The sequence below is a fragment of the Podarcis gaigeae genome, assembly GCF_964106915.1.
Source record: "Podarcis gaigeae genome assembly, chromosome: 4".
Taxonomy (NCBI): Eukaryota; Metazoa; Chordata; class Lepidosauria; order Squamata; family Lacertidae; genus Podarcis; species Podarcis gaigeae.
This window is the reverse complement of record NC_139677.1, coordinates 104,558,982-104,575,125: the sequence shown is the minus strand read 5'-3', so window position 1 is coordinate 104,575,125 and position 16,144 is coordinate 104,558,982. Positions and strand designations below refer to the sequence as shown.

The following is a 16,144-nucleotide window of genomic DNA, read 5'->3' as shown; positions in this document are numbered from 1 at the left end:
TTCCCCCCCTTCCAAGTCTGAAGGCACTCACAATTCTGAATTCCTCTTGCTCCAAATCCAATTCCCAAAAATCAGCAAATTCCTGCGTGAGAAATTCTATCAAACTGTCCTTCTCCAGTTCAGGTACAGCTCTAATCCTCAAATTTGTCTGTTTTTCTTTGAGCTCAATCATAGAAAGTGTCAGCCTATGGTCATCAAGTTGCCTCTGTAGATCTGGGACCCTCTCTGCCTCCAGTTGTGTTACTTTATCTTCTACAACAGCAACTTTTTCCCTGGCTTCCTCTGTGGTCTATTGGATCAAAGTAGATTCCTGTATCAATTTCTGAATGGTTTCTGTATTAGTATTCACCTTTTGTCCCAAATTATTTATACTTTCTGTATTTAAATCAATTTTAATAGTTGCAGCATCCACATTTCACATTTGTCGCGTCTGCTTTCTTGTTAAGATGTTCCAATGCGTCATTAATCTTACCCAATGCAGCCGCTAATGCCTCTTCTGTTGACATTCCTCGTTTTATAATGTACTGATGCAGCCGCTGAGGAAGCAGGGGGACCTGATGTTGAGGCTCTCCTAGGTTGCTGCCAAGACTTCCCAGACCTTGTTGTTTTTTCTGGGATTGACTGGTCTATCTTTCCCTTTCCATCTGCCATAACACTTAAAGAATTCAAGGTCAGTCCCACAGTCACACAGGTTTTATCTTACAGCTGGGAATTACCTAATCCAGCTCCTGTGACAGTTTCAAAAACTTCCTCTAGAGGGAAACAGTTGCAATTTGTAACAGTCCGTAATGTCCCCTTTTAAATGCAGTTCAAGCAGTAAGATGCAGTTCAAGCATTAAAGTTAGTTAGTTTCAGTTTTCAGTTACTTTTTAAAATCAGACGGAGACAGTCAAAACAATGTATCTCTCTTATTTGGCAAACTGTCAAAGAACGTTCTATTTGCAGTGAATAAACATTTCAAAGCACGTCAATCCTCAATCTTAGTGGCAGCCCGCTTCCAGGTTCGAAGCGGTGATGTTCTAACTTCCTTCACTCTCTCCTGCAGGCATATACGATCCAACACTTCCCCCCTCTTCTCCTGCTTCCAAGGGGGTTAGATGTTTTTTACTGATGGAAATTTAGTCCTTTAAAGTAGGCTTTCCAAGACTTTAGCTTGCAGCCTCTTTGCTTCAGTCTATTTACAAAAGGGGAAGGCGGACTTCCTGTTTTGAACCTCCCCCGTTCGATGCCAAATTAAAACGTTTTAGAAGTCCAATTCTTCACTCTACTCATGGGTAGTTGCTTTAAAGTCAAATTGTCCACAGGAAAAAGTCAACGCTCTCCGGCAACAGCTTTGCGGCTTCGCTCCATGAAGGAAGCAGTCGGTTCGAAGCACAGCGCCGCTCACCCTGCGTCGCTCTGGATCCCCGAAACCGGGTCTCCCCGTGAGTAGGGGAGGCGCAAAAGTTGCCAGCGGAATCCCACGTTCACAGGCTTCACCTGCCTGTGATTTATAGTAGGTCTCCGCCTTTGCCGTGGCGGCCAGACCCAAATTTTCACGAAGCAAATTCCTCCCAGTCAGAGGAATTCCGCCATTGCCAATGGTGCTAACCCGGAAGTCTCTATTTATACAAATCTTTCTTTCTTTCTTTCTTTCTCTTTCTTTCTTTCTTTCTTTCTTTCTTTCTTTCTTTCTTTCTTTCTTTCTTCTTTCAACAGGATTCAGTTCCATGAATGTTCCATGCTGTGTGCAAAAGGTGCTTTAAAGATAATCCTATTGCACTGCTGGAATTGCTTGGGAATAGCCCAAACATTAACCCAATCAGAAATCTATGGCGCCAACTGTGGCGTTTGTACAGAGCCCCCAGTCATCTCATGGACTATTGACCCATACACCACTAATCTGCTGCCACCAACCAGTTGGCCAGTTAAAGCAAAATGGAATCCAGCATAGATGGGAATTTCAAGAAGGATTTCCTTCTATTACAAAGACAAGAGGTTCAAACTAAGTAGCCTTCAGGATCTGGAAAAATTCTCCAGAAGATATGATAAAGAGTTGGGGAAAGTGGAGAAGGTAAGACCAGGACGGGACCAGTCTGAAGAGGAGAAAAGGAGAGGGGAAGAAGAGGAAGAGGAAGAAGAGGAAGAGGAAGAAGAGGATAATAATAAAAAGGACCCCCAAGTTTGATAGTAGACTTAAACAAACCAGAAAAAGGCTCTGAAAATACTTTCATAGAATGTGAATGGACTTAAAAATAAAAATAAAAGGCAGGCACAAAATCAAACATGTCTTGATTAAACGGAATTTAGATATAACCTGTTTACAGGAAACACGTCGCAAGGAAACATAAGAGAGTTTTAAGTAATAAAAGATTGGGGAAAGACTTTATTGCCTCAGACACAAACAAAAAAAGAGGGGTTGTATTGTATATAATGGAGAAATATGACCCAAAATTAATTTATAAAGATGAGGAGGGGAAAGTGCTGATACTGCATATTACGTTCCAGGGGGGAAAGGTAATCATTGTGGGAATCTACGCACCTAATGACCAAAAAGGCGACTTTTATTCAAAGCTCAATGAAACATTATCAGAATTTTTGGATCAGAGAGTGATAGTAAAGGGGGATTTCAACAGTGTGGTTATTCCAGATTTGGATAGATCAATGAAAAGGTGAGACACAAATGAAGGTAAACTACCCAAAACATATTTTGATATATCAGACACTATGGGGCTAACAGATATTTGGAGACTTACAAATCCCACAACAAAACAGTTCACATTCTTTCTAGGTCCAAATCCAAGCTTTGGTAGAAAAAATTACATTTGGACTTCTAAAGAATTGGTGCCAAGAATTTCCAAAATTGAGATTCTCCCAAGGACATTATCAGAACATAATTCGTTATATTTGGAGTTAAAAGGAAAAGACCCTCCATCATTCAGATGGAGGATGAATGAAAGTTTATTCAATGACCAAAATATAGTAATTTGGCAAAAGAGACAATTACAGAATAAGTGGAATTTAAACAAAGGAACACCCATTGAAACAGTATGGGATGCACGCAAAGCTGTAATGAGAGGATTCCTGATCCAAAAGAACAGTTTTCAGAAAAGAGGAAGGGAGAAGAAGAAAGAAGGAATCCTGTCCCATCTCATGGAGAACGAGAGACTGCTGAAATAAAACCAAAAGTTGAGCTAATAAGACAAAATATTAAATTGTTGCAGACTCAGTTCTTCTCTATGTTGGTGAGTCAGGGTGTAGAGTGGAAAACAAAAACAATGAGAAAAAGGAATTTTGAATCCGCCAACAAAACTGGAAAATTATTGGCATGGCAATTAAAGGCAAGACAAAAACAAAACACAATTTGTAAGATAAGAGAGGCAGAAAACATCATTGAAGACCCCAAAGAAATTAGAAAGACCTTTCTGAAATTTTATAAAGATTTGTATAAGACAGAGAAAGAAGATGGTAAGAAAATAGAAAACAGAAAAGTCATCAATTACAGCAGATCCCCCCAGGAGAAAAGGAACAATTAAACCAGATAATTACAGAACAAGAAATTGAGAAGGCGATAAAGAGAATGAAGATAGGCAAAGCTCCAGGCCCTGACGGCATTCCGGCAAAATATTATAAGACACTAGGTGGACAATTATTACCTGTGCTGTGTGAAGTTATGAATAACATTTTGAAGGAAGGGAAAATTCCAAATACCTGGAAAGAGGCGTACATCACTTTAATCCCAAAGAAAGATACAGATGGTTTGAGTGTTAAAAATTATAGACCTATTTCCTTATTGAACAATGACTATAAATTATTTGTGCATGTGCTGGCCAATAGATTAAAAAAACTTTTAAAGGAAGTAATACATAAAGATCAAGCTGGTTTCCTACCAGGGCGACAACTGAAGGACAATGTTAGGAACATAGTGGCTATAACTGAGTACTTGGGAGTCTAGAAATGATAAACAAGCGGCCTTGGTGTTCATTGATGCAGAGAAAGCATTTGATAATGTTTCATGGCGGTTTATGAAAGAAAACCTAAAAACAATGGGAATAGGAGAAATGTTTTTGAAAGGTATTGAGGCTATATACTCAGAACAAAAAGCCAAACTTATTATAAATAATAATTTGTCTGACAACTTTGAAATCTCTAAAGGTACCAGGCAGGGTGTCCTTTGTCGCTCCTGTTGTTTATTACACTTTTGGAGTTATTAAACAAGAATTTGAGAGAAGTGTCAGAAATCAGAGGTATTAAGGTGGGATCGAAAGAGTTTAAAGTAAAAGCGTTTGCTGATGATTTAGTTTTAACATTAGAAGACCCAAAGAACAGTGTACAAAAAGCCCTAGAGAGAATGGAGGAATTTGGAAAAGCTGCGGGATTCAAACTCAATAGAAATAAGACCAAAATGCTGGTAAAAAATATGAATAAAGAAGAGACAGAGGAATTGCAACACAGGACAGGAATTATGGTGGTTAAGAAAGTGAAATACCGTATTTTTCGCCCTATAGAACGCACCGGCCCATAGGATGTGAGGAGAATCAGATCTTACAGGGTTAAACAGTTCTGAGTGACGTCTCACATTCTGAGGCGTGGCTATATTCACATAGGGGAGTGTTTCTCTGTGTGTCTGTTCTCTTTCGCTTTTGACGGAGAAGCGGAAAGATGCCAGCCAATTCGCCGGGCTGATTTACGATGTTATTCTACTCATTAAAGACTATTGGAGATAAGAGGAAAGCCTGCTTCCAGTTTGATTTATTTTCCACACACAGCAACAGTTTCCCCCCGCTGCGTGAACTCTGCTAGGAGAGTTTTAAGGAGGTTCAACAGGTGCCTGAGACAAAAGCCAGGAAGAGGCAAGAGGCAATGGGAAAGGAGTTGAACTCAATGAGGTCTGTAGATGTGTGCTTGACCACGAAGCTGCCAGAAGGCAAGAAGGGCGAGAGCTGTGCACACACAGATAGACAGATGCAAGGTTTTGCCAAAGAGCTTGGCAAGAAGTTCCGGAGGTCTGAGTGTGCAGAGGTCAGAACGCCCGTGGAGTCCAACTCCGTGAAGGGCTGTGTTTGGGGAGAGTTATACTCACAGTTTCCCTCAGGATGCGAGATGAGAGGGGGTGTGAGGAGAATCAGAACTTACAGGGTTAAACAGTTCTGAGTGACGTCTCACATTCTGAGGCGTGGCTATATTCACATAGGGGAGTGTTTCTCTGTGTGTCTGTTCTCTTTCGCTTTTGACGGAGAAGCGGAAGGATGCCAGCCAATTCGCCGGGCTGATTTACGATGTTATTCTACTCATTAAAGACTATTGGAGATAAGAGGAAAGCCTGCTTCCAGTTTGATTTATTTTCCACACATAGCAACAGTTTTCCCCCGCTGCGTGAACTCTGCTAGGGCTAAGCTAAGAAAGCTGAAGTTGTTTTGATCGGCACGGACAGCCAGTAGCGCAGCAAGGAAACATGCCGGACGCCATTTTGGCCAACATAGGACGCACCTAATTTGGGGGGGGGATAAAGAAAAAAACATTTATCCCCCCCCCCAGCCGCGGGGGAAGCCCGAGCTTTTAAAAACGCACCTACTGTAGTTTTTAGAGGAGAAAAGGATATCTGCTTGAAGCGCGGGGCACTCTGCTTCAACGCGCCCCGCGCTCTGGGCAGCAGACTGCTATCCGCAGCCCAGGGAGCCTTGCGGGAACTCCCGCAGGGCTCCCTAGGCTGCGGATATCTTCCCGAAGCACGGGGAGCTCTGCACCGACCCCTCTCGCTCTCCAAGCTTCAGCGAAAGCCTGCATTCACCCCATAGGACGCACACAGACTTCCCCTTCATTTTTGGAGGGTAAAAAGTGTGTCCTATAGGGCAAAAAATACGATACCTTGGAATTTGGTTGACAACAGGGGAAAAATTGTATCAAGATAATTATGAAACCACATGGAGATTAAGAAGGATTTAGAAATTTGGAACAGTTTGAAATTATCCTTTTTGGGCAGAATATCGGTGGTTAAGATGAACGTTTTACCTAGAATGTTATTCTTATCCCAAATATTTCCATTGATTAAAGGGACAGGACAATGTAGAGAATGGCAAAAAATAGTGTCAAGATTTGTCTGGCAGGGAAAGAAGCCGAGGATCAAAATGAAAATGTTGGTAGATGAAAAAGAGAGGTGGATTAGCCTTACCAGGTATGAATCTCTATTATGAAGCATCCTGTCTCATATTGTTAAAGGAATAGATAACATTGGAAAATACGGACCTATTGGATTTAGAAGGTCATGACAACAGGTACGGGTGGCACTCGTACCTGTGGTATGATAAGGTAAAAGTTCATAAAGGTTTTTTAAACCATGTGATTAGAAGGTCAATTTATGAAGTATTGGAAAGGAAAACCCCATGGTGGATATCACCAATAGAGGTATTGACAGTTAAAAAAGTAAATATGGAAGGAAGGTGAGCCACCTATGAGGAAATTATTAGAAAAATGGAACAAGGGTTAAAACTTAAACCATAAGAGTAAAGAGAGGGCATGTTTACAGGTTGGTTGCAATACCATCAGGTGAATGATATATTGAGTGAGGATAAAAGGAAAGCCGGGTTTAAGGATAAAAAATCAAGATTTCAATTAGAATTAGTGGAAGGCAGAGGTAGAATACTATCTAGGATATATGATTTGTTATTAGAATGGTTTCAAAAGTTGAAGAGGTGAAAGAAGCAATGATAAAATGGGATATAGATTTTAGGCATACTATTGAACTGGATGCATGGCTAAAATTATGGAACAAAAGTATGAAATTCACGGCGTGTACAGCTTTAAAAGAAAATTTAATGAAGATGATATTTAGGGGGCATTTGACACCAGTAAAACTGGCGAAAATGTATAGGATGAGGGATAGGAAATGCTGGAAATGTAAAAAGGTGGATGGAGACTTCTATCATATGTGGTGGACTTGTGATAAAGTCAAGAATTTTTGGGAGTTGATCTGTAATGAACTTAAGAAAGTACTTAAATATACCTTTCCCAAAAAACTAGAGGCTTTTTGTTGGGTTTGAAGGGGAAGGAGGTTAAGAAAACAGACCAAAGGCTATTTATGCGGCAAGGAATATATTGGCCCCAAACTGGAAATTACAATAAGTTCTCACCATTGTGGAGTAGCAGACGAAAATGATGAACTACACGGAATTAGCCAAACTGACTGGCAGGATTTGGGATCAGGACGATCAGAGATTTCAGGAAAATTGGAGTAAATGTACTGTGTACTTAAAGGATAATTGTAAAATTAAACTCCTACAATGTATAAGACAGATACAAGGTTAGAAATTAAAATACGCGACTGGAGAAAATAAGGGATACCTGCTGAAGGGAAGGAGGGAAGTCGCAAGCTCGGCAGAGCTAAAAGTATATATGTGATTTAATGTATTGTAAAATGACTGTGTAAAGAAAACAATAAAAATTGATTGGTAAAAAATTATTTACCAAGTTAATGTTCTTTTTATATGGGATCAGATTATAATTATTTATGTTTCATGTTTATATGTGTGTTGGAAGCCGCCCAGAGTGGCTGGAGGAACCCAGCCAGATGGGCAGGGTAGAAATAAAAATTATTATTATTACTACGGTGGTACCTTGATTTAAGAATAGTCCTGTTCCGGAAAGTTTGTAAACCGAGGTACCACTGTATCATCATCATCATCATCATCATCACCACTGCTACTTCTACCTGAGATTCAATAAGTCTAGCTCTTCTTCTCTGGGATGAATTTTGTTTGGCCCAGTCATGGCATCCCCTCCATCTCCAATGTCAGTCATCTCTTTGGTCAACCCAAGACTGACAGGAGCAAAAACAAAAAACAGAAAACCTGAAGCTACTTATCTTTCCTAACAATTCTGAAGCCGACATTTAAGATGGCCTGGGCAGTTGAGACCAGCCCAATCGTGTAGAAAAAGGAATAATTTGAAGAAGATTGTTCAAAGAAAAAACTGTAATTTACTGTTTATTGTGGGGGTGTTAGGTTCTTAGGTGTTGTAGGGGGCGCTTTTGAGCTCTGTGAAAATATATGAGGTTGGTCACATAGAGGTATTTTTTGAATTTCCAGGCAGATAGGACGACCACACAGGGAGCCTTACCAAGAGAGGCCACGATCCCACGATTCTCCTCCATGACGTCCTTATGCAGAGCTCTCTGGTCAGGATCCAGCAACGCCCACTCCTCATCCGTGAAACGAACAGCAACATCTTCAAAGCACACTGGACCCTAAAAGAAAAAGGGGAAATGTCCTCCTCTGAGACAGCAGAAATATGATCTGCTCCACAATGCTCTGTTGTTTCCTTCCTGTAAATTGCGGTGTTGTTTCAATAGGATTGCTTTGCTGCACATTTTATGGATGCTTATTTTATTCTGCATTTTAATTATGGGTATTCGTCTTTGTGCAAATAGGTGGTACTCCACCTTGTGTTTTCAGGCCGCTATTTGTTCTCATTTGTCCACTGCTTAGAAACAAATTTTTGCATTCAGTTATCAATCTAGAAATAAAATAAGCCTCTTTTGGTCTTGGATTATCTAGCAGAGATTCCTGCACAGCAGGGGGTCTCCTGGCTCTGAGAGACAAGCAGGGAGGGTGGCTTCTGGCAAAAGGAGAGGGAGCCACCGGTGGCTGCTCCTTCTCCTAACTCACCTCAGCCTCTCGACCTTCCTCTCCCATAATAATAATAATAGTAATAATAATACCGAGAAGGCCCTCTGCCTGGTTCCTTGTAACTTGGCTTCTCGCAGGGAGGGAACTGCCAGAAGGCCCTCGGAGCTGGACCTCAGTGTCCGGGCAGAACGATGGGGGAGGAGATGCTCCTTCAGATATACTGGACCGAGGCCGTTTAGGGCTTTAAAGGTCAGCACCAACACTTTGAATTGTGCTTGGAAACGTACTGGGAGCCAATGTAGGTCTTTCAAGACCGGTCTTATATGGTCTCGGCGGCCGCTCCCAGTCACCAGTCTAGCTGCCGCATTCTGGATTAGTTGTAGTTTCCGGGTCACCTTCAAAGGTAGCCCCACGTAGAGCGCATTGCAGTACTCCAAGCGGGAGATAACCAGAGCAAGCACCACTCTGGCGAGACAGTCTGCAGGCAGATAGGGTCTCAGCCTATGTACCAGATTTGACCTGTGCCTCCATGGACAGCTGTGAGTCCAAAATGACTCCCAGGGGGCACAGTTACCCCATTCAGGACCAGGGAATCCTCCACACCTGCCCGCCTCCTGTCCCCCAAAAACAGTACTTCTGTCTTGTCAGGATTCAACCTCAATCTGTTAGCCGCCATCCATCCTCCAACCGCTTCCAGACACTCACACAGGACCTTCACCACCTTCACTGGTTCTGATTTAAAAGAGAGGTAGAGCTGGGTATCATCTGCATACTGATGAACACCCAGCCAAAACCTTCTGATGATCTCTCCCAGTGGCTGCATGTAAATGTTGAAAAGCATGGGGGAGAGGACAGAACCCTGAGGCACCCCACAAGTGAGAGCCCAGGGGTCTGAGCACTCATCCCCCACCACCACTTTCTGAACACGGCCCAGGAGGAAGGAGCGGAACCACTGTAGGACAGTGCCCCCAGCTCCCAGCCCCTCAAGACGGTCCAGAAGGATGTTATGGTCGATGGTATCAAACGCTGCTGAGAGATCCAGCAGAACTAGGAAACAGCTCTCACCTTTGTCCCTAGCCCGCCAGAGATCATCAACCAGTGCGACCAAGGCAGTTTCTGTCCCATGATGAGGCCTGAATCCCGACTGGAAGGGATCCAAATGGTCCGCTTCTTCCAGGCGTGCCTGGAGTTGTTCAGCAACCACTCGCTCAATCACCTTGCCCAAGAATGGAAGGTTTGAGACTGGGCGATAATTGGCCATCGTGGCTGCATCTAAAGATGGTTTTTTAAGAAGCGGTTTAATAACCGCCTCTTTCAGCGGGTCTGGGAAGGCTCCCTCACGGAGGGAAGCATTCACCACCCCACGAAGCCCATCGCCCAGTCCTTCCCGGCTAGCTTTTATAAGCCAGGATGGGCAAGGATCCAGGAGACAGGTGGTTGGCTTCACTCGTCCAAGCAGCCTGTCCACATCCTCGGAGGTAACAGATTGGAATTGATCCCACAAAACTTGACTAGACAGGACTCTAGCACTCTCCTGCCCCGGCCCTGCTCCCACGGTGGAGTCTACTTATTCCCGAATCTGAGCGATTTTATCTGCAAAAAAATTTGCAAAATCATTGCAGGAGAACATGTGGCCCGTACTGGGCCCCGATGTTACAGGTGGTTCCGCTAAATTGTGAACCACCTGAAAAAGTCTCCTGCTGCTGTTTTCTGCAGATGCAATAGAGGCGGTGAAGAAAGTCTTCTTCGCCGTCGCTATCGCCACTTGGTAGGCTCGACGTTGAGCTCTAACCTGTGTCCGGTCAGATTCGGAATGAGTTATCCGCCACCGGCGCTCTAGCCGTCTCAACGATTGTTTCATTGCTCTCAGATCCGTGGAAAACCACGGGGCTCTCCGGGCTCCATGCAATCGGAGAGGGCGCTTCGGAGCCAAACAGTCAATAGCCCTGGTTAACTCCACATTCCAGCGGGCCACCAGGGAATCAGCTGAAAGGCCATCAACATGGGATAAAGCATCCCCTACCACTCTCTGGAAACCATTTGGATCCATTAAGTGGTGGGGGCGGACCATCCGAATCAGTCCCACCTCCCTGCAGAGGGGAAGGGTCGCGGAGAAGTCCAGTTGCACCAGGAAGTGATCTGACCATGGCACTTCTTTTGTTTCACTTTTAGTTAGTGTCAGGTCACCAATATGCATAGAGGTAAACACCAGGTCCAAGGCATGTCCGCGGCTATGGGTTGGGCCAGACTTATTCAGGGACAGCCCCATGGAGGCCATGCTTTCCACGAAGTCCTAAAAATCACTGCAACCCCCCCTCCCCGCCCACATGACCTGGGTTGCTGTGCGTAAGAGAAACCTGGTGGGCAAGCAGCGGCAAGGACAGGCCCATCTGCTTCATCCAACCAAGTCTCTGTTACACATGCCAGGTCAAGTCCTCCATCCATGATCAAGTCATGGATGGCAGTGGTCTTATGAATCATTGACCTGGCATTGCACAGCAGCACCTTCAGGTCATGTGGGTATCCCTTGCTGATTCTAGTATCCGTCCTGTCAGGACCAGACCCGGAGGCCGGGATAGTCCTCAGACAACGACTAAACCTGCCTCCTCTGTAATGACATGGTCTGGTCTTAGCGTAACTCCTCCTCCTACCCGTGATCACTGAGATCGGTTGTCCCAGTGCATTCCCCCCTGTGGAACATGTCCCAGCCATTTTGTGGGCTGGGGCCCACTCCCTGGCAGCCCTGACCCCTCCCCTTAAGAACAACTAATAACACCTTTAAAAAACACCAAATAAAGCAATACAAACAAAAAACAATAAAAATTACAAAAACATAAAATCAAAACAAATTCCCACGCCCAATAAATATCCATCCCACCCCCACCCCACATACAACAAATTCAAAATAAAAATTTAAAAACATTTTAAAAGCACTCTGCACCCCTCCAGCAGTAACAGCAACTGTCCTAGTGAGGCCCGGCAGGCCCTGCCCTGGGCCAGGTGGTAAGTGGCAGTAAGGAGCAGGGCCCTCAGACACTCACACACAGGAGAGTCCTCCTGGTCAGCAGAGCGCAGCAGTCCCTGTGAGGCTTCAGGCCCCGCCCAGGCCAGATGGTGAGTGGCAGGAAGGAGCAGGGCCCTCAGACACTCACACAGGAGAGTCCTCCTTCCTCTTCTGCCTCTGATTCTGCACTGCATTCTGCCACAGAGTCTCCCAGCTCACTAAGCCCTGTTTCCCCTTCAGCTTCTGACACCTCCTCTTCCCAGGCTTCTCCCTCTGACTGCTCATCCTTCCTCCACTTCCACTCCTTCAGCTCTGAGCCATCTTCCCTTCCTGGTTCCCCGGCTGCTTCCTCCCACCATTCCTCTGTGCCCAACCAGTCCATGACATTGCTCCATCCCTCGGCCTCTGTCCCCACAAGGCAGCTTCCCCTGACCTGATCTGGTTCCACAGCTGCTGCTTCCCTTCTGCCCCCATGAAAAGGCGGATCAGGAGGTCTTGCTGGCATCCTTCTGCCACCTGCAAGAGAAAAAAGGTAAGCAGGATGCCAGGAGTGCCTGCTTCTCTCACAGGTGAAACAGGGCATCTCTAACTACAGATGGGCCTTTGAGAAAGCCTTACCTGCTGAAAGCATTTGGAGGTTTGTGCTCATTTTATGTTTGTTGTGCAAAAATACATCTCCCCTCCTCTGGACCCTTGTTCCCAACTTTCTCTCCCCAAAACAAGGTGAAAAGAACCCTCAGATGAATTGGAAAACCAACAGAAAGAGACCAAACGGAGAAAACCACTTTCCTCCTTACCCAGTGGCCTCTCTCTGGTGTCCAACGGAGGCCTCTCTGCCTCACAGGAATCCAGGTCCATTTCTGCAAAGAGATCCTTTCCCTGAGAAAGAAACAAGGATTCAAAACAGAGAATGGGGAGAAATACTAGAAAGAGAATGACAAAGACTTGAAGGGTGTGAGATCTCATTCCATGGATGCTTTCCCAGAAAAAGGATGGGCCATCAGCAGACCATTATGGGATGTTCTCTGTCCTGTTTGGAACCCCTTGGGAGTATCCAGAGGGAAGTCTCTCTCACCTGCTTTATCTCCTCTGCCTGACTCAGGAGGAAACCTTCGGCCAGGGCCACCGCCTGGGAACTGGTCTCCGCTCCACATTCCCTCACCCAGCTCTCCATCTCCGGGGGAAGGACAGCCAGGAACTGCTCCACGATCACCAGGTCCAGCATCTCAGCCTTCGTGTGCCTTTCTGGCTTCAGCCACTGACGGTCAAGGTGGTAGAGTCGGCTGCAAACCTCTCGGGGTCCTTTGGCCTCATGGCAGCAGAACTGCCTCAACTGCTGGCTCTGCACCTCTGAGCGGAGGGTGTCCTCCTCACCCAGGGTCTTCTTCACAGAGTTTTGCCAGAATCCCCCACTGCTCCCAGTTTGGCTGGCATGGCCTCTTCCTGCTTCAGGGCCAGCTGAGTCTCGCACATCCATCTGTGCTCTCAGGAAGCCTCTGAGAGATCAGAAGGAACCCTTTGGTCTTCTGCCAAGTTCTGCCCGTCTAAATGAGAAACTCTAGCAAATCCTACAAAGCAAATACATTGTTCTGTTACAGAATTTGTAGGACGGGGGGGGGGGGGGAATGGTTCCCTGAACAAGCATGATGCTCCTTGCTAGGAACAAGGGGAGGAGGAAGAGGAGAAGAAATAAGTCTCTAGCCTTCTAGCAATGCAAAATGTGGAGGCAACGGAAGGGATTTCTGTCAGATTAAATCAATCTGGTTTCTGCTGCTTTCCAGTCAATGCATGAAGTCAGAACCGAATGACAAGGGACTTATTTGTATCTTGTGATAAATGGATGCTTTTCTCTAGTGGGGGTCCTGACCTGGGGGTCCTCTGGAGTTGCTCCCCCCACCCTCCCCTCCCTGCTTGTCTCCTTTTCTGCAATCTCTGCCGCTGTCCAGACAGATTCATGGGGTGAGGTCTCCTTTTCTCTCTTCTGAGGGCCAGGAATGTATCTGGCCAACCCCCAGAGGGCCACATGGGCGGAGCCAAACTTGATTTTTTGATTTTTTTTTTTGTTGTCCTTGATTTTTTTGTTGTTCTATTAGATAGCTTAACACAAACTGGTTTGCAATGCAGCAGCCAGACTCTGGACTGGGATCCCTCTCTTTATCCCTGGCCTTTCTCTCCCACCTTTCCTTCCTCCCCATGGGTTGTTGTTTTCTTTGGGGGGGGCTAGTCCACCTCCTCCTCCAGCTTTGGAAAACCATTTGCACATGTTCCCTTTGTAGTGCAATGAGGCTGAGCGATGTCACACAAAGTCCCAGGGCGATTTCGTGGGAGTCAGGGATCCTCTGATCTGCAGGAAGGAGAGCGTGGCAGACCTGGCCCCTCCCTGGCAGGACCCTCTCCTCCTCCCTGACTTGGGGTCCCCCCCCCTGCAGGAGCAGATCAGGCCCCCCAGGCCCCCTCTCCTGCTGCAGCCCTGGGACCCCCCCCCCCGTCTCCCCACTGCACCCTCTGGGGGGAGAGAGAGGAGACTCACCAGATCCCAGGAGGGGAGAGCGAGGCAGCCCTTGCAGGAGAGACACCAAAGCAAGAAAAGGACTGGGGAGGGAGGGGGCTTCGCTCTGGAGGACCTGCCCCCCCTTGCTTCCTGTCCTCTCTAGGAAGGCAGCTCAGTTCCCTTTAACCCTTGCCAAGCCGAATCCACCCAGCTCAGCCCTCTCTCGCTTGGCAGATCCTCAGATTCTTATTATTTTTTATTCATTTTGGGGGCCAGCTGCCCCCCTGGCTCCGCCCATGCCCAGATATCCTTTTGGGGGTGAGGCTCCTGGCTGGACTCTGAGCATCTCCCTCCCTTGGCCGGAAAGTGGAGGAAGAGCTTGCAGGGAAAAGGGCTTTGCAGGAGGCAAGGAAGCTCCTCCTGGAATTCAGGAGTGGAGAGAGAGGAGGGGATCCCAGGGACATCTAGTCCCACCCCCAGCAATGCAGGAATCTCCGCTAAAGCATCCATGGCAGATGGCCGTCCGATCTCTGCTGAGAATGTTATTATGTTTAGGGAAGCTTTTAATATTTGATGGACTATTGTATTTTACTATTTTGTTGGAAGCCGCCCAGAGTGGCTGGGGAAACCCAACCTGATGGGCAGAGTATAAATGTATTATTATTATTATTATTATTATTATTATTATTATTATTATTATTATTATTATCACTATTACTATTGATCAGGTGAGTGTTCTCCTTTCAAAAGAGGCAGGTAGAATCTCCACGCTTGCTAATAGCATAATGTTGGAAGTCCAGGAAATATGGGGAGCCCTGGAGCATCTGCTTGGCATGCAGAATGTCCCGGGGTCAACCCCTGACATCTCCTGCAAGGGCTGGACAAAATCCCTGCCTGAAACTCTGGGGAGCTGCTGCCAGTCAGTGTAGACCAGGGGCCCTCAAACTGTGTTCCCTGGGCCGTATCCAGCCCACCAGGGTCGTGAATCTGGCCTGCAGTGTTAAGTTGTGGGTGAACATATCAGACGACACAGCGATTCTTCAAACAGCTCTTGTTTACTGTGATGGCCTTGGAATCCGATTCAGAGACTGAACTGGAGGAATCCCAGCCTGCACAGGAGTCCCCGCCTCCAGGGCCGGCTGAACTGGGGCAGGGCCTTGATTCTGAAGCGCCTGCACCTGTGCCGGATCCTCAGGAGCAGGCACCAGGTGAATCCACTCTGGCTCCGGAGGTGGTTGAAGACTCAGTGCCTACAGGTGAGTCTCCCCCTGGGTCCAGTAACCCTTCAGCCTCTCCTGAACTGCAGAGGCTTAGGACAGAGAGGCGAAGGGAACTGGTTTCTCCCAGGAGGAGTGCTCGCCTTAAGGCCAGGAGAGGCGGGTCTCCTGGGGGTTGGGACCACCCCTGGCCTCAGAGAAGATAAAGGTCAGTCAGCCCGGTCCCAGGTTGCAGGAGCAACGCCGTTGAAGAGCTGTTTCAGCCAGCACCCAGTCCGGTTCCCCCAGAGTTCCTGTCCTTGCCCGGCTCCTCGCTGTGGACCCCGCTTCGCCCGTGGAGGACCCTCGACTCAGGTCCTAGACCTCACTCCATGGTAACCTCCCCCCTGGACCAGCACATTTATTCAGAGGCCAGAACTGAACTGAACTGAAGGGCTCAGTCAGCCTGCTTATATAGAGCTCCAGTACAACGTTACTGTAGCAACTTTCAAAAACTATCCAATCACTGAACATCACTTTTGATCCTTCATTTGCATAACTATCTACAGTATCCCCCTGCTGGCCCAGGGTGAGAACTCCAGTACATAACACCCCTCCCCACCGAGATAAGGCGTTAGTTACAATCATAATGCTTTCCTTATATACAGCACTACACGTAATGGTTCAATTAGGTGCAAAAGCATTATCGGTTACATTTAACTTACGGTACTTAGACCAACAGTGATACATGTCCAACAAAATAGTCCTTTAAATAAGTTGGGCGCTTGGAAGCTCTGCCAGACCGCCGGGGACTGGTAGCCAAGTCCCGGGGGGGGCCACCCAATTCTTG

The 16,144-nt window shown here is 46.4% G+C and overlaps 1 protein-coding gene across 2 annotated transcripts in view; it reads right to left on the bottom strand.

Annotated features, from left to right (window-relative positions):
• The window catches only part of LOC310843256 (uncharacterized protein), a 33,458-nt gene that overhangs the window by 13,072 nt on the left and 4,242 nt on the right, over positions 1–16,144 (bottom strand). For both annotated transcript variants that reach the window (XR_014563570.1, XM_083736290.1), the window contains exon 2: positions 8,095–8,221. Coding sequence is in view for 1 of the 2 variants with exons in the window: in XM_083736290.1 (XP_083592416.1) it covers positions 8,095–8,221 (127 nt within the window). In the remaining variant the exon portion in view is untranslated. The remainder of the gene's footprint in view (positions 1–8,094; positions 8,222–16,144) is intronic.